This window comes from Schistocerca nitens, chromosome 1 (assembly GCF_023898315.1).
Source record: "Schistocerca nitens isolate TAMUIC-IGC-003100 chromosome 1, iqSchNite1.1, whole genome shotgun sequence".
Lineage (NCBI taxonomy): Eukaryota > Metazoa > Arthropoda > Insecta > Orthoptera > Acrididae > Schistocerca > Schistocerca nitens.
In genome coordinates, this window is record NC_064614.1 from 993,203,319 (window position 1) to 993,228,117 (window position 24,799).

Below are 24,799 nucleotides of genomic sequence, written 5' to 3' on the forward strand. Positions count from 1 at the left end.
ATTTCCAACAACAAATTTAGATGCACTTCCCTGGGGCACACCTAAAGTTACGTGTAGATATGTTGATGACTCTCTATCCAAAATAACACGCTGTGCCCTCCCTAGCAAAAAATCTTCAGTGCACTTACAAATTTCGTTTGATACTCCATACGAATGCACTTTCGTTAGTAAATGTTGCTGTGATAATGAGTCAAATGTGAACCGTGAATTTACTTACAAAACTTTTTCTTAAGAATTTACTTTATTTACTAGCGACTCATCAAGAACATTAACACATTTAATCACACTCTGTGAGCGTGGAAGTAGTTGCCAGTGGGTAACTGATGAAAACAAATCAAATTTCTTTCGACAAATGGAAATTTTATTGCTAAAAACCCTTTTTCGTTTTACAGATTTAAAATTATAATCATAAAACACCCTCTAAATATCAAGTTACAATTTATTCAGGGGCAGAAAGGGGCTGAGAACCTTGCCGCTCACTTTTGACACGGCCGTAGTCACGATCGCTCACAACAACCTCTGAAAGACTACACTGGTCCAAATGTGCAACACACCGGATTACTTTAAACTAAAATTTTTAACAACTGTACCCCATAGGAGGGATATAAATGGTACAAAACACTAACATTAAAAGATTAACTTGCCACCGAAGGTTGTTGTTGTGGTCTTCAGTCCTGAGACTGGTTTGATGCAGCTCTCCATGCTACTCTATCCTGTGCAAGCTTCTTCATCTCCCCGTACTTAGCTCAACCTACGTCCTTCTGAATCTGCTTAGTGTATTCATCTCTTGGTCTCCCTCTACAATTTTTACCCTCCACACTGCCCTCCAATGCTAAATTTGTGATCCCTTGATGCCTCAGAACATGCCCTACCAACCGGTCCCTTCTTCTTGTCAAGTTGTGCCACAAACTCCTCTTCTCCCCAATTCTGTTCAATACCTCCTCATTAGTTATGTGATCTACCCATCTAATCTTCAGCATTCTTCTGTAGCACCACATTTCGAAAGCTTCTATTCTCGATTTATCGTCCATGTTTCACTTCCATACATGGCTACACTCCATACAAATACTTTCAGAAACGACTTCCTGACACTTAAATCTATACTCGATGTTAACAAATTTCTCTTCTTCAGAAACGCTTTCCTTGCCATTGCCAGTCTACATTTTATATCCTCTCTACCTCGACCATCATCAGTTATTTTGCTCCCCAAATAGCAAAACTCCTTTACTACTTTAAGTGTCTCATTTCCTAATCTAATTCCCTCGGCATCATCCGACTTAATTCGACTACATTCCATTATCCTCGTTTTTCTTTTGTTGATTTTCATCTTATATCCTCCTTTCAAGACACTGTCCATTCCATTCAAATGCTCTTCCAAGTCCTTTGCTGTCTCTGACAGAATTACAATGTCATCGGCGAACCTCAAAGTTTTTATTTCTTCTCCATGGATTTTAACTCCTACTCCGAATTTTTCTTTTGTTTCCTTTACTGCTTGCTCAATATACAGATTGAATAACATCGGGGAGAGGCTATAACCCTGTCTCACTCCCTTCCCAAACGCTGCTTCCCTTTCATATCCCTCGACTTTTATAACTGCCATTTGCTTTCTGTACAAATTGTAAATAGTCTTTCGCTCCCTGTATTTTACCCCTGCCACCTTTAGAATTTGAAAGAGAGTATTCCAGTTAACGTTGTCAAAAGCTTTCTCTAAGTCTACAAATGCTAGAAACGTAGGTTTGCCTTTCCTTAATCTTTCTTCTAAGATAAGTCGTAAGGTTAGTATTGCCTCACGTGTTCCAATATTTCTACGGAATCCAAACTGATCTTCCCCAAGGTTGGCTTCTACTAGTTTTTCCATTCGTCTGTAAAGAATTCGCGTTAGTATTTTGCAGTTGTGGCTTATTAAACTGATAGTTCGGTAATTTTCACATCTGTCAACACCTGCTTTCTTTGGGATTGGAATTATTATATTCTTCTTGAAATCTGAGGTATTTCGCCTGTCTCATACATCTTGCTCACCAGATGGTAGAGTTTTGTCAGGACTGGCTCTCCCGAGGCCGTCAGTAGTTCTAATGGAATGTTGTCTACTCCCGGGGCCTTGTTTCGACTCAAGTCTTTCAGTGCTCTGTCAAACTCTTCACGCAGTATTATATCTCCCATTTCGTCTTCATCTACATTCTCTTCCATTTCCATAATATTGTCCTCAAGTACGTCGCCCTTATATAGACCCTCTATATACTCCTTCCACCTTTCTGCTTTCCCTTCTTTTCTTAGAACTGGGTTTCCATCTGAGCTCTTGATATTCATACAAGTGGTTCTCTTTTCTCCAAAGGTCTCTTTAATTTTCCTGTAGGCAGTATCTATCTTACCCCTAGTGAGATAAGCCTCTACATCCTTGCATTTGTCCTCAAGCCATCCCTGCTTAGCTATTTTGCACTTCCTGTCGATCTCATTTTTGAGACGTTTGTATTCCTTTTTGCCTGCTTCATTTATTGCATTTTTATATATTCTCCTTTCATCAATTAAATTCAATATCTCTTCTGTTACCCAAGGATTTCTACTAGCCCTTGCACCGAAGGTGCAACTTGATTAAAAAAAAAAAAATCTTACGGTGGATGGGTGGCAACTTTATATACTAAAATAACCATTTAAATAAAAACCCTTGAAATGCAGTCTTACATAAAATATTCAAGGTTAGCCAAACATGCTCTACATTACATCTATACCGCCTCTCAAGATGATAGGCAAGATAAAAACATATTTCAGGAATTTGGCCGTTACAGTTCAAGCAATGAATTCGTTAACACCGAGACCGACAAACATGACAGAGGCAGCTATTAACGTATGGAAGATTGACAGGGAGATTACAGAACAACCCGAAGCGCAGGTTGCTCTAACCCGCCCCTACACCACAAGGGAAAAACGGACCACCCAATTCATAAATAACCACCTTCCCGCGGGTGGGCAAATGGAAAAATGGTGGGACGACCCCAAAACAATGCGGCTGGTGACCTCACCAAGAAAACAAGTAGAATGTAACAAGTAAATGAAACAACATATCTCCAATCACTTAACTTCTAATAAACTGCGATTTCTGGCGAAGACCTGGCGCATCACCCCCCAAAACGCTCTCCCGAACCGTTCGCTGCCAGCCGCTTCAACGGACGCAGGAACGCGCGCCGATCTCCCTTCTCACGGCGTCGCAGCTCGCACCGGCCAGACCGATGTCGTGGCTTCACTCCTGTCGCTCTCGTGTCTGCCGCGAAGGCACTACCCCTCGCTATACGGCGCGGCCCACCAGACTCAAGTGGCGACCTCACATGCGCCGACGCTTAAGGCGGACAAGTGTCTTGTGTCTCAGTGAGCGACCGTCCAACCGACCAATGACCGTTGCCCGAGCAACTCGAGCAGACTGGCGGCCTAACGCGCAGACTCAGATGCGCGAACTCAGCCCCGACCGGGCGACCACTAGCTGAGTTCTGTTACTGGCGGAGTGGGAACACTCTTATTCTGCCGGCTTTAAAGTTTGATCCAAACGACAGACATACTAGCACTCCGAACGACAGACAGACACTAACTGCCGCACAAATGCGAAAGAGTGACTGACCCAGACTCACTCCCACTGACCAACTGCCACTGGCGAGCTTATAGCGCCCCGTAAATGCACATGAACAGGCAACCTTTCCCCTTTTCCACCAGAGGGAGACACCAAAGCTGCGACTGCCACAGCGGCGCCAACCCCAGAAACGGAGGGCGACTGCTTCACACAACGCGCTGCGGCGCGCTCTTCAAAACAACAATTCTTTCCACGGCTCAAAGTGGTTTTTCGAAGTTAAGAAATGCTGAATATCAATGACTGCCTTGATCCGTAATTAGTTACTTACCTGCTCCACAGATCACTTTAACGATTATTTTATAGGAATGATGTGGTACGAGTCAGTTTACGGTATATGTACTCATAGTTAGTGTTAACATTAATGAATTCATTTTTTAGCCCTCTTCATGGAAAGACAATTTAAACTATTGATTATTTTTATCTTTAGTTTTACAGCCTACCACTTTCTAAACGTAAATTCGTCCATGGAATAGAAGGACTTGTTCACAAGAAATGATTCTAGGATAGATTTAAAACCTGCTTTGATACCTGTCAGACATTTTATGTTGGACTAATGGTCAAACATTTTTGTTGCTGCATACTGAACTCCTTTCCGTGTCACTGACTACTTTAATAATGCCAATAAAAGTTTTTTTTCCTCTAGCGTACACGTACCACTACTTTTCTCAAATTGTGATGAATTATTCATGACGAATTTCATTAGCGAATATATGTTCTGTGACGGTGCTGTTAAAATGCCCAACTCTTTGAAGGCGTACGTACGTGACAGCCATGGTTGAAGATACATTATTCTTACTGCTCAATTTTGTGCAAGAAATACTTTCCTTCTAAATGATGAGTTACCTCCGAAAATTACTCCATAAGACATTATTGAGTGGAAATATGCAAAATATCTCAGGAGGTGGATTCGTTTGTTTCCAAGACTGGCAATTATACGAAGACCAAAAGCAGCTGAACTTAATTGTTTTGAGAAGCTCGGTAACGTGGTTCTTCCAGTCCATGTTCTCATCATTGTACACAAACAAAATGTTTGGACCATCCTGCTCTGTTTACTGGCTTATATTCACGTGCTACATCAATTGTTGATATGACTATTTATTGTACAGAACTGAATACAGCGTGTCGTTTCAAAATTTATGGAGAACCTAGTTTCAGAGAACTACTTAAAAGTCTTTGAAAAACATCTTTAACTATCTATTCTGTTGCTTACCCTCTAATGACATTTACTATGAAACTAGTATCGTCTGTGCAAAGTACCAATTCTACTTATTGAATGTTAAGTGGAAGATAATACACACACACACACACACACACACACATATATATATATATATATATATATATATATATATATATATATATATATATATCGATTCACAGGCGGCAGACTTCTACGACACTGGAATAGCCGGCCGGTGTGGCCGTGCGGTTAAAGGCGCTTTAGTCTGGAACCGCGTGACCGCTACGGTCGCAGGTTCGAATCCTGCCTCGGGCATGGATGTGTGTGATGTCCTTAGGTTAGTTAGGTTTAATTAGTTCTAAGTTCTAGGCGACTGATGACCTTAGAAGTTAAGTCGCATAGTGCTCAGAGCCATTTGAACCATTTGAACACTGGAATACATAAGTTGATTGCACGATATGACAAGTGTCTCAGTTCTTTCGATGACTATGGAAGAGAATAGCTGAAACACTGTTTTCGTGTAACTAAGTTGTCGTTGTTTAAAAAAATTACGGAAACTTACTTTCTGGATGCACCATATATATATATATATATATATATATATATATATATATATATATATATATGTGTGTGTGTGTGTGTGTGTGTGTGTGTGTGTGAGCATCCAGAAATTAAGTTTCCGTATTTTTTTTTTTAAACAACGGCCACTTAGTTACACGAAAGCAGTGTTTCAGCTATTCTCTTCCATAGTCTTCGAAAGAACTGCGCCACGTGATATCGTGCAATCAATTTCTGCATTCCTGTGTCGTAGAAGTCTGCCGCCTGTGAATCGAAAGAGCATGTGAGAATCGTCCGCTTGTTTTCCGGGGTCAAGTGAGAAATCCACGTCTCATTGACCGTGACGATCCTGTCGAGGAACTCGTCGTCGCCATCACGATGCCGCTGCAGAAATGTCAGTGCTGCTCCAAAGCGTTTCGTTTTGTGCTCGGGTGTCAGGTTTTCGGCACGCAAATGGCAGACAATTTCTTGAGCAGCAGGTGGTTACCGACAATTTCATGCGAGAAAGATCGTGATATCTGCGGAAAATGGCTGCTAAGCTTCGTAATCATGAAGCGACGCTACTGCAGGATACGCTGCCGCGCCAGCTCAACGAGATCACTGATGAGGGACGGTCGCCCTCTGCGCCGTTTATCACGGATACTTTGACGACCTTAGGAAAAAGCTTACACCAGCGACGCACCAACTGTTTGAGCATGATGTTCTTCCCGTAGAACCAACAGATGAATTTGGATGGCGCTATGCTTTGTGCGTTAAAGAACCTTATCACTGGCCGAACCTCGTTGGCGGCGGGAGAACGAATAAGAGACACCATTTTGGGGCTCTGGTGTCGCAGTACTGGCACCTTTTCGGCCGGCATTTAAGTGTCACGTCACAGAGCTGTTGTGCATGCACTATTTTCTAGTTTCCCGGCTAAATACGTCTACTTTAAAGGAAACAACATCGGGAAACTTACCTTCTGGATGTGACTCGAGTGGACCCAAAATTGAGCTTTATGGGACTCTCATTTTGATTTCTCCCCAGTAACCAAAATTTTCTGCCCTTCCAACATTGTTTGAATTTATCTGTCGCACTTATATTTTCTTGGAGGCATAATGAGTCTCGACATTATCTTAGTTAAGAATAGAAGCTGAAGAAATTAATCAAAATTTCTGCTTGTTTTGCTGAGATGTTAACTGAAGTTTGTGTTAGGTCTATTAGCCAGGATGCCAGGATGGAGTAGTCGATAGCACATCTGCCTAATAAGCAAGAGACCTGGGTTGGTCACAAATTTTAATTCCTTACTTCAGCTTTTATCCTTATTGTTCGAAATATTCAGCACAACTTTTTTCACTCTGCTTGTTAAGTAGGTTTCAAATCAATTATGTGTAAAGCCACCAGTGCTATAAAAGTTGAGTTTTGGAGAGTGTATGTAACAGGGCCCACACAATCAAATGCCTTAGAAATATCACAAAAATACCAACTGGTGATATTTTATTATTTAAGGCTCGTAATATTTTATGAGTGAATGTGTAAATAGTATTCTCAGTCGAGCAACCCTTCTGAAATCCAAACTGTTATATGCTAAGTAAATTGTTTATACTTAAATGTTACGCTACTCTTGAGTACTGTGCATTACTTCTTCGAATATTTTGGAAAAGATGTCAGTAAGGAAATTCGTTGTAATTATTTAAGTGTTTCTTGTCAGCCTTTTTTAGAAAAGAAGTTTAACAACTGCATATTTTAATATGTCTGGAAAAATTCCCTGCGTCATTGATGCATTCCACATATCACTAAGGACATTACTTATTAAGTTAGAACAGTTTTCTGGATTCTGTTTGAAAGTCCACCAACATCATATGAGCTTTTGTATCGTAGAATTTTTATAATTGTATTAATTTCAATGAACAATATTAGTGATAAGTCTAGTTCCTTAACTTTCACGATGTCATTCGAGGAAAGTGAGAGTTGGGTTATCACGCGACAGTTTTTTTTAAATTCTATGATGGTTGGCGTGGGAATCATTCTGTTGGAGATACTCATAATATAATGCCTTACAGAAAGTGGAAGGGGGAAGGAAACGAAATGAAACATCACCGGTTGAGAGTGTATAGGATGTTATTTCAGTGACGATAATATCGAGTCAAATTTAGAAAGAAGTTGGCAATACGAGCCCACTCATCAGTATGTCATTGCATCCTCCGCGGCCTGGATGCATGCACTGATTCGGTTGTGAAGGGTGTCATAGAGCCGTTGTATCACAGCCTGAGGCAAGATGGCTCACTACTGGTGTAACTGGTCCTTGGTATCCTGGACCCTTGCCTGGGACGGAGTTGACGTTTGAGCTGGTCCCATGCATGTTCTATTGGGACAGACCTGGAGATTTTGGTGGTTACAGGAGTACCTTAACATCAAGCAGATAGTTCTACATCTGCATCAACGTTTACACTCCGCAAGCCACCCAACGGTGTGTGGCGGAGGGCACTTTACGTGCCACTGTCATTACCTCCCTTTCCTGTTACAGTCGCGTATGGTTCGCGGGAAGAACGACTGCCGGAAAGCTTCCGTGCGCTCTCGAATCTCTCTGATTTTACATTCGTGATCTCCTCGGGAGATATAAGTAGGGGGAAGCAATATATTCGATACCTAATCCAGAAACGCACCCTCTCGAAACCTGGACAGCAAGCTACACCGCGAAGCAGAGCGCCTCTCTTGCAGTCTGCCACTTGAGTTTGCTAAACATCTCCGTAACGCTATCACGCTTATCAAATTACCCTGTGACGAAACGCGCCGCTCTTCCTTGGATCTGTCAACCCGACCTGGTACGGATCCCACACTGATGAGCAATACTCAAGTATAGGTCGAACGAGTGTTTTGTAAGCCACCTCCTTTGTTGATGGACTACATTTTCTAAAGACTCTCCCAATGAATCTCAACCTGCCACCCGTCTTACCAACAATTAATTTTATATGATCATTCCACTACAAATCGTTCCGTACGCATACTCCCAGATATTTTACAGACGTAACTGCTACCAGTGTTTGTTCCACTATCATATAATCATACAATAAAGGATCCTTATTTCTATGTATTCGCAATACATTTGTCTATGTTAAGGGTCAGTTGCCAATCCCTGCACCAAGTGCCTATCCGCTGCAGATCTTCCTGCATTTCGCTGCAATTTTCTAATGCTGCAACCTCTCTGTATACTACAGCATCTTCCGCGAAAAGCCGCATGGAACTTCCGACAATATCTACTAGGTCATTTATGTACACTCCTGGAAATTGAAATAAGAACACCGTGAATTCATTGTCCCACGAAGGGGAAACTTTATTGACACATTCCTGGGGTCAGATACATCACATGATCACACTGACAGAACCACAGGCACATAGACACAGGCAACAGAGCATGCACAATGTCGCCACTAGTACAGTGTATATCCACCTTTCGCAGCAATGCAGGCTGCTATTCTCCCATGGAGACGATCGTAGAGATGCTGGATGTAGTCCTGTGGAACGGCTTGCCATGCCATTTCCACCTGGCGCCTCAGTTGGACCAGCGTTCGTGCTGGACGTGCAGACCGCGTGAGACGACGCTTCATCCAGTCCCAAACATGCTCAATGGGGGACAGATCCGGAGATCTTGCTGGCCAGGGTAGTTGACTTACACCTTCTAGAGCACGTTGGGTGGCACGGGATACATGCGGACGTGCATTGTCCTGTTGGAACAGCAAGTTCCCTTGCCGGTCTAGGAATGGTAGAACGATGGGTTCTATGACGGTTTGGATGTACCGTGCGCTATTCAGTGTCCTCTCGACGATCACCAGTGGTGTACGGCCAGTGTAGGAGATCGCTCCCCACACCATGATGCCGGGTGTTGGCCCTGTGTGCCTCGGTCGTATGCAGTCCTGATTGTGGCGCTCACCTGCACGGCGCCAAACACGCATACGACCATCATTGGCACCAAGGCAGAAGCGACTCTCATCGCTGAAGACGACACGTCTCCATTCGTCCCTCCATTCACGCCTGTCGCGACACCACTGGAGGCGGGCTGCACGATGTTGGGGCGTGAGCGGAAGACGGCCTAACGGTGTGCGGGACCGTAGCCCAGCTTCATGGAGACGGTTGCGAATGGTCCTCGCCGATACCCCAGGAGCAACAGTGTCCCTAATTTGCTGGGAAGTGGCGGTGCGGTCCCCTACGGCACTGCGTAGGATCCTACGGTCTTGGCGTGCATCCGTGCGTCGCTGCGGTCCGGTCCCAGGTCGACGGGCACGTGCACCTTCCGCCTACCACTGGCGACAACATCGATGTACTGTGGAGACCTCACGCCCCACGTGTTGAGCAATTCGGCGGTACGTCCACCCGGCCTCCCGCATGCCCACTATACGCCCTCGCTCAAAGTCCGTCAACTGCACATACGGTTCACGTCCACGCTGTCGCGGCATGCTACCAGTGTTAAAGACTGCGATGGAGCTCCGTATGCCACGGCAAACTGGCTGACACTGACGGCGGCGGTGCACAAATGCTGCGCAGCTAGCGCCATTCGACGGCCAACACCGCGGTTCCTGGTGTGTCCGCTGTGCCGTGCGTGTGATCATTGCTTGTACAGCCCTCTCGCAGTGTCCGGAGCAAGTATGGTGGGTCTGACACACCGGTGTCAATGTGTTCTTTTTTCCATTTCCAGGAGTGTATATTGTGAAAAGCAATTGTCCCATAACACTCCGCTGTGGCACGGCAGAGGTTACTTTAACGTCCGTAGACGTCTCGCATACAAACACATGCCAAGTGTGAAGAAGTAACTGTGTTATTGAAAAAAGGGACCACGATATTTTCGCCTTATACACAGCACAATGAGGATGCAGCATGCACGTGATTTCCTGTTGTACCGTCAAAGTTCCCTCAGTCACTACCAGCCTTGACCTGGAAGCAGACCCAGTGGCATCAGTAGCACCACTGTGCATCTCCATACTAACCGACGATGGTCATCTAGCCTAGTGGAGAACCGCGACTCATTTCTGAACACAATCTGACGCCATTCGTCAGGAGTCTATGCTTCCCAGGCACGGCACCCTTCGAAACCCAGCGATTTTTATTGTGGTTTTATCGGCGTCTTACGCATGTTATGGTACTGACCAGTGATGCAGGATGACTGCTGCTTGTCTCTGGCCAATGATGCAGGGTGACATATAATCGCAGGGAGACCATTACTTGCACAGATGCGAAAAGGTTGCGACGTGCTTGGTACATAATACAGCAATCCTCCCATTGTGGTCATCAGACGCGGTCGACCGGAACGTTGACCACAAGTATGGCTGCCGTGCAGTCCAACATCAGGCCACTGTCAAATCCAAATTCTCCACAGATCTGGATATGTCACGATTCGACCAGGAGGCCAAATGGAGACCCACAATGAGGCCCATTTCAGATTCCATCAGGTGCTTATAACGCTAAACGTAAATGTCGTGTGACTAGGGCCTCCTGTCGGGTAGACCGTTCGCCGGGTGCAAGTCTCTCGATTTGACGCCACTTCGGCGATTTGCGCGTCGATGGGGATGAAATGATGATGATTAGGACAACACAACACCCAGTGCTGAGCGGGAGAAAATCTCCGACCCAGCCGGGAATCGAACCCAGGCCCTTAGGATTGACATTATGTCGCGCTAACCACTCAGATACTGGGGGCCGGACGCTTATAACGCTGTCTCACACAAGAACACGACATCTCCGTGTTCTTTGAAATGATCACTGAACAGCTGAAGCTGTTCATGCCCCAGGCCTGGTAACAAAACTAAATGTGAACACCACTAAAGCACTCTACTTGTCACTTGTCACATAGAACTACAACTTTATCCATTCACATACATGTTGACAGCGTGCACGTTAACGAAGTTGCTCTTGACATCCAACCGTGTGTTCTGGGTACTTCACTTTTTTTTCACGTAGTGTATGTTCTAAGGATCTGCAACAGACGGATATCAAAGATATTAGACAGTAGTTTTATGGGCACTTCTGCTAACCTTCTTGTAGACAAATGCGAGCTGTGGATTCCTTCAGCTACTTGGTAAAAATTTTTTGCATCTTACGGTTAAAAGAGGGGCTAACGAGGGGAAAATACTGTATAGAATCTGACAGGTATTGCATCGGGTATTAGAGCACAGTTCGATTTTAGCCTCTCTGCTGCCTTCGGCTTTGCGCCTGATGAACCATTTAAAATGTTGAAGGTTATCCGAGACTTGCATCAACGCCTCAAATCGACTCCAAAGCTAACGCCACCACTGGAGGGAATTGGCTTCGAGTACGGCTTCAACTCTAAGTACTTGGAGGAAGTGCTGGAGTTCTGGCGCACCAAGTACGACTGGCGCGAGCGCGAGAAGTTCCTGAACAAGTTCCCGCAGTACAAGACGACGGTGGACGGGCTGGAGCTGCACTTCCTGCGCGTCAAGCCGGCAAACGTGCCGAAGGGTGTGGACATCGTGCCGTTGCTGCTGCTGCACGGCTGGCCGGGCTCCGTGCGGGAGTTCTACTCCGTCATCCCGCTGCTCACCACGCCGCGAGAGGGGCAGAACTTTGTCTTCGAGGTGGTGGCGCCCTCGCTGCCGGGATACGGCTTCTCGCAGGGCGCCCAGAAGCCTGGCCTGGGCGCCGCGCAGGTGGCGGTCGTCATGAAAGACTTCATGGAGCGCCTGGGATTCACGAAGTTCTACGTCCAGGGCGGCGACTGGGGTTCCGTCATTGGCACTCACATGGCGACGCTTTACCCCGACAGGTACTTAACATACATTCTGTACATTTCCAATAATACTCGTATTAAGTTTCTGACTACAAAATGAGGTGACAAAAGTCATTGGATAGCGATATGCACATATGTAGCTGGCGTTAGTATCGCGTACACAACGTGTGAAATGGGAGTGAGTTGCCGGAGCTGTCATTTATGCTCGGATGATTCACGTGAAAAGATTTCTAACGTGGTTGTGGCCACACGACGGGAATTAACAGACTTTGACCGCGGAATTGTAGTTGGAGCTAGACACATGGGACATTCCGTTCCGGAAATCATTAGGGAATTCAGTATTCCGAGATCCACAGAGACAAGAGTGTGCCGAGAATACCTAATTTGAGGCATTATCTCTCACCACAGACAACGCAGTTGCCGACGCCCTTCACTTAAGTAGCGGTGTTTACGTAGAGTTGTCACTGCTAATAGACAAGCAACACTGCTCGAAATAAACGCACAAATCAACGTGGGACGTGCGACGAGCGTATCCATTAGGACAGTGCGGCGAAATTTGGCATTAGTGGGCTGCGGCAGCAGACGAGCGACGCGAGTGCCTTTGTTAACAGCACGACATCGCCTGCAGCGCCTCTCCTGGGTTCATTACCATATCTGCTGGATGCTAGACGACTGGAAAACCGTGGCCTGCTCAGACGAGTCCTGATTTCAGTTGGTAAGAGCTGATGGTAGGGTTCGAGTATGGCGCAGACCTCACGACGCCATGGACCCTGGTGGACAACAAGGCACTGTGCAATCTGGTGGTGGCTGCATAATGGCGTGGGCTGTGTGTGCATGGAATGGATTGGATCGTCTGGTCCAACTGCATCAACCATTCAGTGGAAATTGTTAAGTTCTAATACTTAAAGACCATTTGCAGTCATTCGTGGACTTCATGTTCTGAAACACCGATGTCATGTCACCGGGCTGCAATAGTTCACGATTGGTTTGAAGAACATTCTGGACAATTCTAACTAACTAACCACCCAGGTGACAGGTAGTGCTTATTTTCACTGTTGCCAATAAGTGTCTAGCAACCATAGTTTAGTCAGCTATCAGCCGCCTTTAGTGAATTAGCAGTCTAGTTAAAAGTTGATTAGCTCTCTACAGTAAATTGTTGATTTCTTAGGATAGATAGGATGTGTGACTGCTGCGTACGGACGCAGAAGGAGCTGGCCACTGTTCGCTGAACGTGCTGATGGCCGCGGTCAGCCGTCTTCAGGCTTCTGCCTCGGAGTGTAGCGGCAGTGGGGAGACTGGTGCGTCGCATGGCACACCCCAGGTGTTACATACTTCAACCACGGTACCTGCTGTCGAAACATCTTCGCGGGTACCGGGCGCGATTGGGCCACCCTCTACCTAACGGGAGTGGCGGGTTCAGCGGCGTTCGCGTCGCACGAGGCGGAGGGTCAATGTGGAAGCTGGCCGTGTGGCATCGCCCACTCTGCCTGTGACTGGACATGGGGCCGCTCCTTCAGCAAAGTCCGAGCAGGCACACAGGGGGAGGAGTTTATTAGTGATCGGGAGCTCCAATGTAGGCGGGTGATGGAGCCCCTTAGGGAAATAGCGGAAAGGTCGGGGAAGAAGGCCAGCGTTCACTCTGTCTGCTTGCCGGGGGGTCTCATCCGAGATGTGGAGGAGGCCCTGCCGGCAGCGATAGAGAGCACTGGGTGCACCTGACTGCAAAATGTTGCTCATATCGGCACCAATGACTCCTGCCGTCTGGGTTCAGAGGTCATCCTCAGTTCATACAGGCGGTTGGCGGAGTTGGTGAAGGCAGAATGCCTCGCTCGCGGGGTGGAATCTGAGCTAACTATTTGTAGTATCGTTTGCAGATCCGATCGCGGTTCTCTGGTTTGGAGCCGAGTGGAAGGCTTAAACCAGAGGCTCAGACGATTCTGCAGAGATCTGGGGTGCAAATTTCTCGACCTCCGCTATCGGGTGGAGAAATGTAGGGTCCCCCTGAATAGGTCAGGCGTGCACTACACGCCGAAAGCGGCTACAAGGGTAGCGGAGTACGTGTGGAGTGCACATGGGGGTTTTTTAGGTTAGAGAATTCCCTCCCTAGGCCCGACAAGACGCCTCCTGTGACGCGACAAGGTAGAAGTAGGCAAACGCAACAGGGAATAACAATATTAATGTGGTAATAGTAAATTGCAGGAGCGTCTATAGAAAGGTCCCAGAACTGCTCTCATTAATAAACGGTCACAATAGTACTAGGGACGGAAAGTTGGCTGAAACCAGATGTAAACAGTAATGAAATTCTAAACTCAGATTGGAATGTATACCGCAGAGACAGGCTGGACAGTGAAGGGATAGGCGTGTTTATAGCGATAAAAAGTGCAACAGTATCGAAGGAAATTGACGGAGATCCGAAATGTGAAATTATTTGGGTTAAGGTCACGGTTAAAGTAGGCTCAAACATGGTAATTGGATGTCTCTATAGACCCCCTGATTCAGCACCTGTTGTGGCAGAGCACCTGAAGGAAAATTTGGAAAATATTTCGAGTAGATTTCCCGACCATGTTATAGTTCTGGTTGGTGATTTTAATTTACCAGATATAGACTGGGAGACTCAAACATTTATAATGGGTGGCAGGGACAAAGAATCCAATGAAATTTTTTTAAGTGCATTATCTGAAAACTACCTTGAGCAGTTAAACAGAGAACCGACTCGTGGCGATAACATATTAGACCTTCTGGTGACAAACAGACCCGAACTATTTGAAACAGTTAACTTAGAACAAGGAATCAGCGATCATAAAGCGGTTACTGCATCGATGATTTAAGCAGTGAATAGAAATATTAAAAAGATAGGAAGATTTTTCTGTTTGGCAAAAGTGACAAAAAGCAGATTTCAGAGTGCTTGACGGCTCAACACAAAAGTTTAACTCAAGTACAGATAGTGTTGAGAATCAGTGGACAAAGTTCAAAAACATCGTACAATATGCATTAGATGAGTATGTGCCAAGCAAGATCGTGAGAGATGGAAAAGAGCCACCGTGGTACAACAACCGAGTTAGAAAACTGATAAGGAAGCATAGGGAACTTCACAGCAAACATAAACATAGCCAAAGCCTTGCAGACAAACAAAAATTACACGAAGCGAAATGTAGTGTGAGGGAGGGCTATGCGAGAGGCGTTCAATGAATTCGAAAGTGAAGTTCAGTGTACTGACTTGGCAGAAAATCCTAAGAAATTTTGGTCTTATGTCAAAGCGGTAGGTGGATCAAAACAAAATGTCCAGACACTCTGTGACCAAAATGGTACTGAAACGGAGGATGACAGACCAAAGGACGAAATACTAAATGTCTTTTTCCAAAGCTGTTTCACAGATGAAGACTGCACTGTAGTTCCTTATCTAGATTGTCGCACAGATGACAAAATGGTAGATATCGAAATAGATGGCAGAGGGATAGAGAAACAATTAAAATCGCTCAAAAGAGGAAAGGCCGCTGGACCGGATGGGATACGAGTTCGATTTTACACAGAGTACGCGAAGGAACTTGCCCCCCTTATTGCAACGGTGTACCGTAGGTTTCTAGAAGAGCCTAGCGTTCCAAAAGATTGGAAGAGGGAACAGGTCATCCCCGTTTTCAAGAAGGAACGTCGAACAGATGTGCAGAACTATAGACCTATATCTCTAACGTCGATCAGTTGTAGAATTGTGGAACACGACGATATGTTCGACTATAATGACTTTTCTGGAGACTAGAAATCTACTCTGTAGGAATCAGCATGGGTTTCGAAAAAGACGATCGTGTGAAACCCGACTCGTGCTATTCGTTCACGAAACTCAGAGGGGCATGGACACGGGTTCCCAGGTAGATGCCGTGTTTCTTGACTTCCGCAAGGCGTTCGATACAGTTCCCCACAGTCGTTTAATGAACAAAGTAAGAGCATATGGACTATCAGAACAACTGTGTGACTGGATTGAAGAGTTCGTAGATAACAGAACGCTGCATGTCATTCTCAATGGAGAGAAGTCTTCCGAAGTAAGAGTGATTTCACATACGCCGCAGGGGAGTGTCGTAGGACCGTTACTATTCACAATATACATAAATGACCTTGTGAATAATATCGGAAGTTCACTGAGGCTTTTTGTGGATGTTGCTATAGTATATCGAGAGGTTGTAACAATGGAAAATTGTACTGAAATGCAGGAGGATCTGCAACGAATTGACGCATGGTGCAGGGAATGGCAATTGAATCTCAATGTAGACAACTGTAATGTGCTGCGAATACATAGAAAGAAAGATCCTTTATCATTTAGCTACAATATAGCAGGTCAGTAACTGGAAGCAGTTAATTCCATAAATTATCTGGGAGTAGGCATTAGGAGTGATTTAAAATGGAATGACCATATAAAATTAATCGTCGGTAAAGCAGATGCCAGATTGAGATTCATTGGAAGAATCCTAAGGAAACGCAGTCCTAAAACAAAGGAAGTAGGTTACAGTACACTTGTTCGCCCACTGCTGGGATACTGCTCACCGGTGTGGGATCCGTACCAGATAGGGTTGATAGAAGAGATAGAGAAGATCCAATGGAGAGCAGCGCGCTTCGTTACAGTATTATTTAGTAATCGCAAGAGCGTTACGGAGATGACAGATAAACTCCAGTGGAAGACTCTGCAGGAGAGACGCTCAGTAGCTAGGTACGGGCTTTTGTTGAAGTTTCGAGAACATACCTTCACCGAGGAGTCAAGCAGTATATTGCTCCCTCCTACGTGTATCTCGCGAAAAGACCATGAGGATAAAATCAGAGAGATTAGAGTCCAGACAGAGGCATACGCCAATCTTTCTTTCCACGAACAATACGAGACTGGAATAGAAGGGAGAACCGATAGAGGTACTCAAGGTACCCTCCACCACACACCATTAGGTGGCTTGCAGAATATGGATGTAGATGTAGATCGGCCGACGAATACTATCGAATACATATGGGATACAATCGAGAGGTCAGTTAGTGTATAAAATCTTGCATCGGCAACACTTGTGCAATTATGAACAACTATAGAGGCAGCAAGGCTCAGTATTCCTGCATGGGGGACTTCCAGCGACTTGTTGGGCCCATGCCACGACGAGCTGCTGCACTGTGCCGAATAAAAGGAGGGCCGACGCGATATTTGCAAGTATCCTGAGACTTTTGTCACCTCAGTGTGTAGTAACACTGGGAAAATACAATTTCTGTTATTGCTGCAAAATCACATGTTACATGTTCCAATGAGTAACGCAGTTATTTAGCAAACATTAAAAATTACCTGTTAAACGGTCGTCCACAACTGCAGAGCCACTTCTTGTGCAATATAATCATAAGTTTAAGAACTTGATTTACACATAAGAGGAAGATGTACTCCATAAGCAAACAGTGACGAGCTGTGCTCCAAGGAATTGCTATAGTACGCGCTTCTTATAGTTTAAGAGTTTCTATCAGAACGCTAGAGAACATTCTTTAAATTGTAATTTCATGTCACCTTTTAATTTTCACAGTAATTCAGCTCCCTTTACTTCTTCACGGTAGCAAAATATTTGGGTCGACTGCTACTTGTGTTGAACGCTGCCACTATTTTATCATTGATCGAGTATGTGATTAAATTAAATTTGCGTGTGATTCTTCCTCGTCGTGAGCCTACACAATAATCATGTCATATTACGGTGAACACCTAACTATACAAATGCGTTGTGAAAGCTTTTACCAATAAAGAAAATTACAGAATTTATTTTATTATTTCGACACCTGTTTAGAAACTCATGAGTGGTCAAAAGCGTGTCAGATAGCGTAGAGTAGCTATAGCGTAGAGTAGCTATAAGGGAAGCTGGGGGTTGAAGTACCGTCGAAGACGAGTCGTTAGGCACTGAGTACGAGCTCATATTGAGAGAGGGTAGAGGAGGTGCTCGTGTCCTTTTCAAATGAACATCCCCATCATTTCCCTTAATCGATTTAGGGAGACCACGAAAAATCTGACCCCCTTCCACTACCCCCTCCCCCAAAAGTAAGTGATGGGGGGCAGAGGTGGTTATACTCTATAAATTCCGACCGTAAATATAAGCTGTTATTACACAGCAAAATTATTTTTACTACGTTAATGTTGAGATTTCACGCACTAGATTGTCAGATTGGTCAGTCCTACATACAACTGCATTTTGAACAAGATGACCTTCGGTGCGCTAGTCGACTTAGCAGATAGACTCTGAGCTTTATTAGATTCGGGCAAGAAGCCTATTGTGGAAGAAATGCCCGTCAGTATTGAGTTTATCGGAGATTGCATATTTAAGGTTACGATACCGTATAGGAACGCGACCGTGGGGTCAGCGCTTTTAATGCATGAGAGAGCAGGAAATACAGACCCCGCAGTGAAGCGGCTTTTCATGGCCCTGCATGGTGGCAGCCTGCTTGCTATGCCCGTTACAAAGTCTACCTGTGACTGACACTGTTGATATCTTGTTTTGTCTTTAATTGCACGTACAAAGATCATCCAGAAAGAAAACAACGGTCGACCTTGTAATACGATACTGTGCCCCCACCCTGCCGCGCTCTTCTCCGCCAGTTTATTCCGTTTCCCAAGAGACCGGCCCAGTCTAAGCAAAGAGGCGAGCCAGGCAAAAGCCACTTTCTTATCTGCTTTTCTAATGTGGGATAGAACTCTGTCAATTATGAGTTTCACAAAAGGCGTCTTTTCACCGATATTAATTTACAAATAATAAAATTGTATGGAGATCACAAAAGGAACGAAGTATAAATTACGAAATTGTACATAATGTTCGTTCATTTTCACAACGAGGAATATTCCGATCGAGCTTACTTCTATAACTGTAGAATCGAAGAAAAATGTTGACTAGAAAATTCTTGAGGATAGCCATTTCCCTTGAATAATTTGCACACTTCTTATGCGCTATGAGAATGGCGTTGACGTATTCTTCCATCTAAATGTGACATGTGGTGAGAAAAGAGTTAAGAAAGAAATAGAAACGAAGCGCCAGAGTATGGAATGCCCAATATACGAAAAATAACCAACTGGCAAATAAAAACTAAGAAAGACGTAATGAAATACTATCACACTGTGAACACACTAAAAGGGATGCGACGATTTTTGGAAACGGAACGGCATCCAGTTGCTCGAATTTGAGCGAACATGGCAGACAAGCAGTATAAACACGGTCATGGAGGTATATTTTGTCTCTGCAACTAACTGAAAGGAAGTTTCTTTTTCCATACGCGTTTCGCTTATTTTATTTATGAAGCATCTTCAGTGGCCTATAATATATCTTTGTTCTTATATAGATAATGAATGCATTATTTACTAGCTACAAGTGTGTTAACATGTTAGCTTTTCTTATGTCATTCTTTTGTTTTTAAGGTTAGAAACAAATTTTGCAGCATATCTTTCGTGATATTAAATTATCGTTTGCTGTTACTTACGATTTCCGAACGATAATTTAGCGTCACGAAACTTGTGCTGCAAAACTTGTTTCTAACCTGGAAAACAGGAGAGTGGCACGAGAGAACGTAACATATTAACATACTTGTAACTAATGCATAATGCACTTATTGTACATATAAAAACAAACATGTATAACAGACCACTGAAGATGCTTCACAAATAAAAGAAGCGAAATACATATGGGAAAAAACAAATTGCCTTTCATTTAGTTGCAAAAACAGAACATACCTCCATGCGTTTTGAAGCAACTAAGGAACGACAGAAAACGAAAAGTGAGGATAAAAATCTGAAATGCCTGGGTGGTATCGAATTGCAAATGGGTGAGAAGAAAGAAACTGGCTCTCACTGGCTAAAGTACTTGGTGCTACATAAAATGAAGGGGATACGCGGAAAAAATGAGTAGCTGTAATTTGTGAGGTGACTTTAGTTTTAATTGTCCTATAAACCCTAGATGACTATTATTCAATTTTCATTATGCACCTGTCTGTAAAAGACTATTTTTCTGGATGGCATACGTTTTTAGGTGATATTACCCATTATTTTCTATGAATACGAGTCGATGTTCACCTTTAAAATGAAGTTTGTTCTAAGAAATATGACAGTCTGTAATTGCGAAATGTTCACTCACCGTTAAACTCTAATAAATTACGTGATCTACATTTCAGAGTACTAGGTTACCACTCCAACTTGTGTTTCTCGCAAACAGCGACGAGTACTCTGAAGAGGATACTCGGCAGCTTTTGGCCTACGCTCGTCGTCGAAGAACAGTACGTCGATAAAGTTTATCCTCTCAGCGAGAAAATGTTCGCCAACTTGATAGAGGAGTCGGGCTACATGCACATTCAATCATCCAAACCAGACACTATTGGTAAGTTTTATTTTTTGATACGTATAGGCGATCAGTAGAATAAGATTTTTTGTTTTGTTTAGAAGTTTAAGCTACCGGCCATTCAATTTCAACACAATGACGGCACGCAGCATGTAACAAGTGCCAAAATGGCATGAAGTGTATCACACGCTGGGATAAGCAAACGCACGAAGTAGATTCTCTGTACAAGCAAAGATTACGCAACTAGTTTCTTAGTCGCAAATCGGATTTGAATGTTGGATATTTGGCAGAAGACTATGCAGTGTGTCGTGCAAAAGTGGAAACATCTACTAGTATGTATTGGAATTGGACAAGTGCAGGTTCAAAATGGTTCAAATGGCTCTGAACACTATGGGACTTAACATCTGAGGTCATCGGTCCCCTAGAAGTTAGAACTACTTAAACCTAACTAAGCTAAGGACATCACACACAGCCATGCCCGAGGCAGGATTCGAACCTGCGACCGTAACGGTCGCGCGGTTCTAGACTGAAGCGCCTAGAACCGCTCTGCCACATCGGCCAGCAGGACAAGTGCAGGATCGGAGCCTCTCGAGACTCCCGTTTTCCATTCCTTGCTACTGCTGCATGTGTTGTTCAGGATCCCACTGCTATCATAGGAACACTGAATCGACCGGATCAGCAGTGCCTTAGTCGGCGCCTTCCACGCAACCAGCGCCCAAGAGGACAGACATACTGTTCGCTTGCCGAGCACGATCGCACAATCACGTCGCGTGCTTCGGTCAGGAAACGGGTTCGTTTACAGCAAGGCAACCATCCACATGGACAGCGCGACTACGCCTGGAGCAGCACTGACTCTGCACAGCGGCCGTTGTTGCTGCTTCCCTTGACGAGACACCCGTATCTTTCGTTCAAGCACAGCTCGTTTAAGTGTACAGTTCATTGTACTATGTTTCATCCGCTGTACACCCCAAATCACTAACAAATTAAATAATTATTCTTCCAACTATGTTGTATAAGCACAATGAGCAAAATTTATTAATTATATATTCTCCCTGGTGTTGCAATTTTAAAGGCCAGCGGCGTCTATTGTTTTGCTTTTTCCTTTCTCGTAGCTAGTGCTCGTAATTGTTAGTGCGCGCGGGACTAGCCGAGCGGTCTTAGGCGCTGCAGTCATTGACTGTGCGGCTGGTCCCGGCGGAAGTTCGAGTCCTCCCTCGGGCATGTGTGTGTGTGTTTGTCCTTAGGATAATTTAGGTTAAGTAGTGTATAAGCTTAGGGACTGATGACCTTAGCAGTTAAGTCCCATAAGATTTCACACACATTTGAACATTTGAATTGTTAGTGAATTGCATCAGTGGAATAAAAATTTTGACGAGGAAACAATGTCAGAAAACAATGTCAGACGCAGGTACAACTTTCCGTGTACACTTGAGGCAATGTTACAGTTCACAGTACATAAAAATAGCTGGTAGATAACGTCTGCGACTGTAAGAACATTTTCACAGACGATGCAATCATGTGCAGTAGGGCAACCTTCTTAGAAGCTTGTTACGAGGTACAAAGATACTTACAGATGATCGGGCCTGTTGCAAAATCTAGCTACTTACACTAAACATAAATAAAAGTAATGAAGCAAATAGAACAAGAACCTTGATATCATTCGATTACGCAATCAGACCAATTGTGTGATTGGACTGAAGAGTTCCTAGATAACAGATCGCAGCATGTCATTCTCCATGGAGAGAAGTCTTCCGAAGTAAGGGTGATTTCAGGTGTGCCGCAGGGGAGTGTCGTAGGACCGTTACTATTAACAATATACATAAATGACCTTGTGGATAACATCGGAAGTTCACTAAGGCTTTTTGCGGATGATGCTGTGGTATATCGAGAGGTTGTAACAATGGAAAATTGTACTGAAATGCAGGAGGATCTGCAACGAATTGACGCATGGTGCAGGGAATGGCAATTGAATCTCAATGTAGACAAGTGTAATATGCTGCGAATACATAGAAAGAAAGATCCATTATTATTTAGCTACAATATAGCAGGTCAGTAACTGGAAGCAGTTAATTCCATAAATTATCTGGGAGTAGGCATTAGGAGTGATTTAAAATGGAATGACCATATAAAATTAATCGTCGGTAAAGCAGATGCCAGACTGAGATTCATTGGAAGAATCCTAAGGAAATGCAAAGGAAGTAGGTTACAGTACACTTGTTCGCCCACTGCTTGAATATTGCTCACCAGTGTGGGATCCGTACCAGATAGGGTTGATAGAAGAGATAGAGAAGATCCAGCGGAGAGCAGCGCGCTTCGTTACGGGATCATATAGTAATTGCGGAAGCTTTACGAAGATGATAAACTCCAGTGAAAGACTCTGCAGGAGAGACGCTCAGTAGCTCGGTACGGGCATTTGTTGAAATTTCGAGAACATACCTTCACCGAAGAGTCAAGCAGTATATTGCTCCCTCCCACGTATATTTCAGGAAGAGACCATGAGGATAAGATCAGATAGATTAGAGCCCACACAGAGGCATACGGCCTACCTTTCTTTCCACGAACAATACGAGACTGGAATAGAAGGGAGAACGGATAGAGGTACTCAAAGTACCCTCCGCCACACACCATCAGGTGGCTTGCGGAGTATGGATGTAGATGTAGATGTAGATGAATCGGCCATCAATCACTGGATTAAATGACAGCCGTCAACTATCGCGGAGTAGCCGTCTGGATTTAAGTTGGAACGACCCCATGAAACCAGCATTGTGGAAAGCAGGTGCCTGACCGAAGGTTATCGGAAGGGTTGTAACAAAGTGTACTTAATCCAAGAAGGAAGTTTCTCCGTGTTGTTTCTGAGACTGGAGATGTTTACTGAATACAAGTATTTACCGATTAGACGTTTACTGACCACAAGTATTTACCGATTTGGAAAACGGAAGAATAATTCGACGAAACGAGGTTACCACACGAGGAATATTTGAAAGAGGCATCAACATCTGTATGATCGCAGTCGAAATTCGTCAGGAGCACAATCATTATAAGGCATAGAATGTCGGGAACAGTCACGAAGCGGAAAATTAATTTCCGGCTATGAAACCGAAGGAATGAACCAAGAGTAGCGTTTAATGTTTCGTCGACGAGATCATAAGAGATGGAGCACAAGTTCGGATGAACTAGGAAGCCAACACGGCATGTGCCGAAGTGATTTAAGGGAATCACGGGAAACCTAATTGTGAATGGTCGGATGCAGATTTGGACCATCGTCCTCCTGAATGCCATCAAGTGTGCTAACCATTGCACCTCCTCGCGTTATGGAACCGAAGAAATGCCAGGAAAGACCTGACACTCAATGTACGTAGTACATGCCGCTATTGCCATGAACTGGGAAAATGGAGAACGCGATGGGAAAACGTCAGCGTTGAACTTGCAGACAAGTCTGAATGTAAACACTACTGTGGTACGCCGACGTATGTACCCTGAAGTACAGGAACAGCTGCACAACGCCAGAAGGCAAAGACAACCTGTACGGTAACCAAAAGTAATGAGCATCTGCGGCGTCTCTTACACGAGTAGGGGTGTTCGCGTGGATTAACTCGGTGATCACATGTGCAGTGCTTCCCATCATTTGGTGTTTATTTCAGCAGTTTCTCCGTTAATTTGTGTCCTTAGTTGAAACAAGGCACCTGGAGCAGATGGAATTCTCACAGAATTGTTATGATCCCTGGAAGAGCCAATAATAAACTTATTTTTCCTAGTACCCAGGATGTGTGACAGGTGAAATACTCTCAGATCACTAAGAATGTATTGTAATAATCCGTATAACAAAGATGGCTTGAGCTGACAGTGGTGAATGTTATCGTACATATTTCAAGGTTGACATTGCTGCAAAATGCCAGTCCGAATAACCTACAAAAGAATGAGCGGACTTATAAAGGCGACTTGAGCGAAGATCATTTCGTGTTCAGGAGAAATGTAGGAAAACGACAGTCAATAATACTTTTTATCTTAGGCGCTACGTTGAAGAAAGACAAACGTCCGTTTATAATATTTTAGATTTAGAAAAACTTTGGTTATTGTTAATTGGAATACAAACTCTGAAAATCTGAAAGGTTATCTATAACTTGTACAGAAAATAAACTGCAGTTACATGAGGCGAAGAACATGAACGGGATCAGTAGTTCGGAAAGCAGGGAAACATGGATGTAATCTAGAGGGTGACGATTATTGAACTATACGAAATAAAATCGTCATAACTTCTGAACGGTTTGCGTTAGGACGTTCAAATTGCACAGTTGGCCGCGGATCATGATGGGAATTAGTATGCACGTGCATGGTTTGGTTTAGCGACGAAGCCCCCTTTCATTTGGATGGGTTCGTCAATAAGCAAAATTGGCGCATTGGGGGACTGAGAATCCGTA

General features: G+C 44.3%; 1 protein-coding gene across 2 annotated transcripts in view; it reads left to right on the forward strand.

The window, feature by feature from the left end:
* LOC126195265 (juvenile hormone epoxide hydrolase 1-like) overlaps positions 1–24,799 on the forward strand; it is a 63,472-nt gene that overhangs the window by 21,188 nt on the left and 17,485 nt on the right. For both annotated transcript variants that reach the window (XM_049933796.1, XM_049933804.1), the window contains exons 3-4: positions 11,561–12,105; positions 20,218–20,420. In XM_049933796.1, the coding sequence (XP_049789753.1) occupies positions 11,561–12,105; positions 20,218–20,420 (748 nt within the window). The remainder of the gene's footprint in view (positions 1–11,560; positions 12,106–20,217; positions 20,421–24,799) is intronic.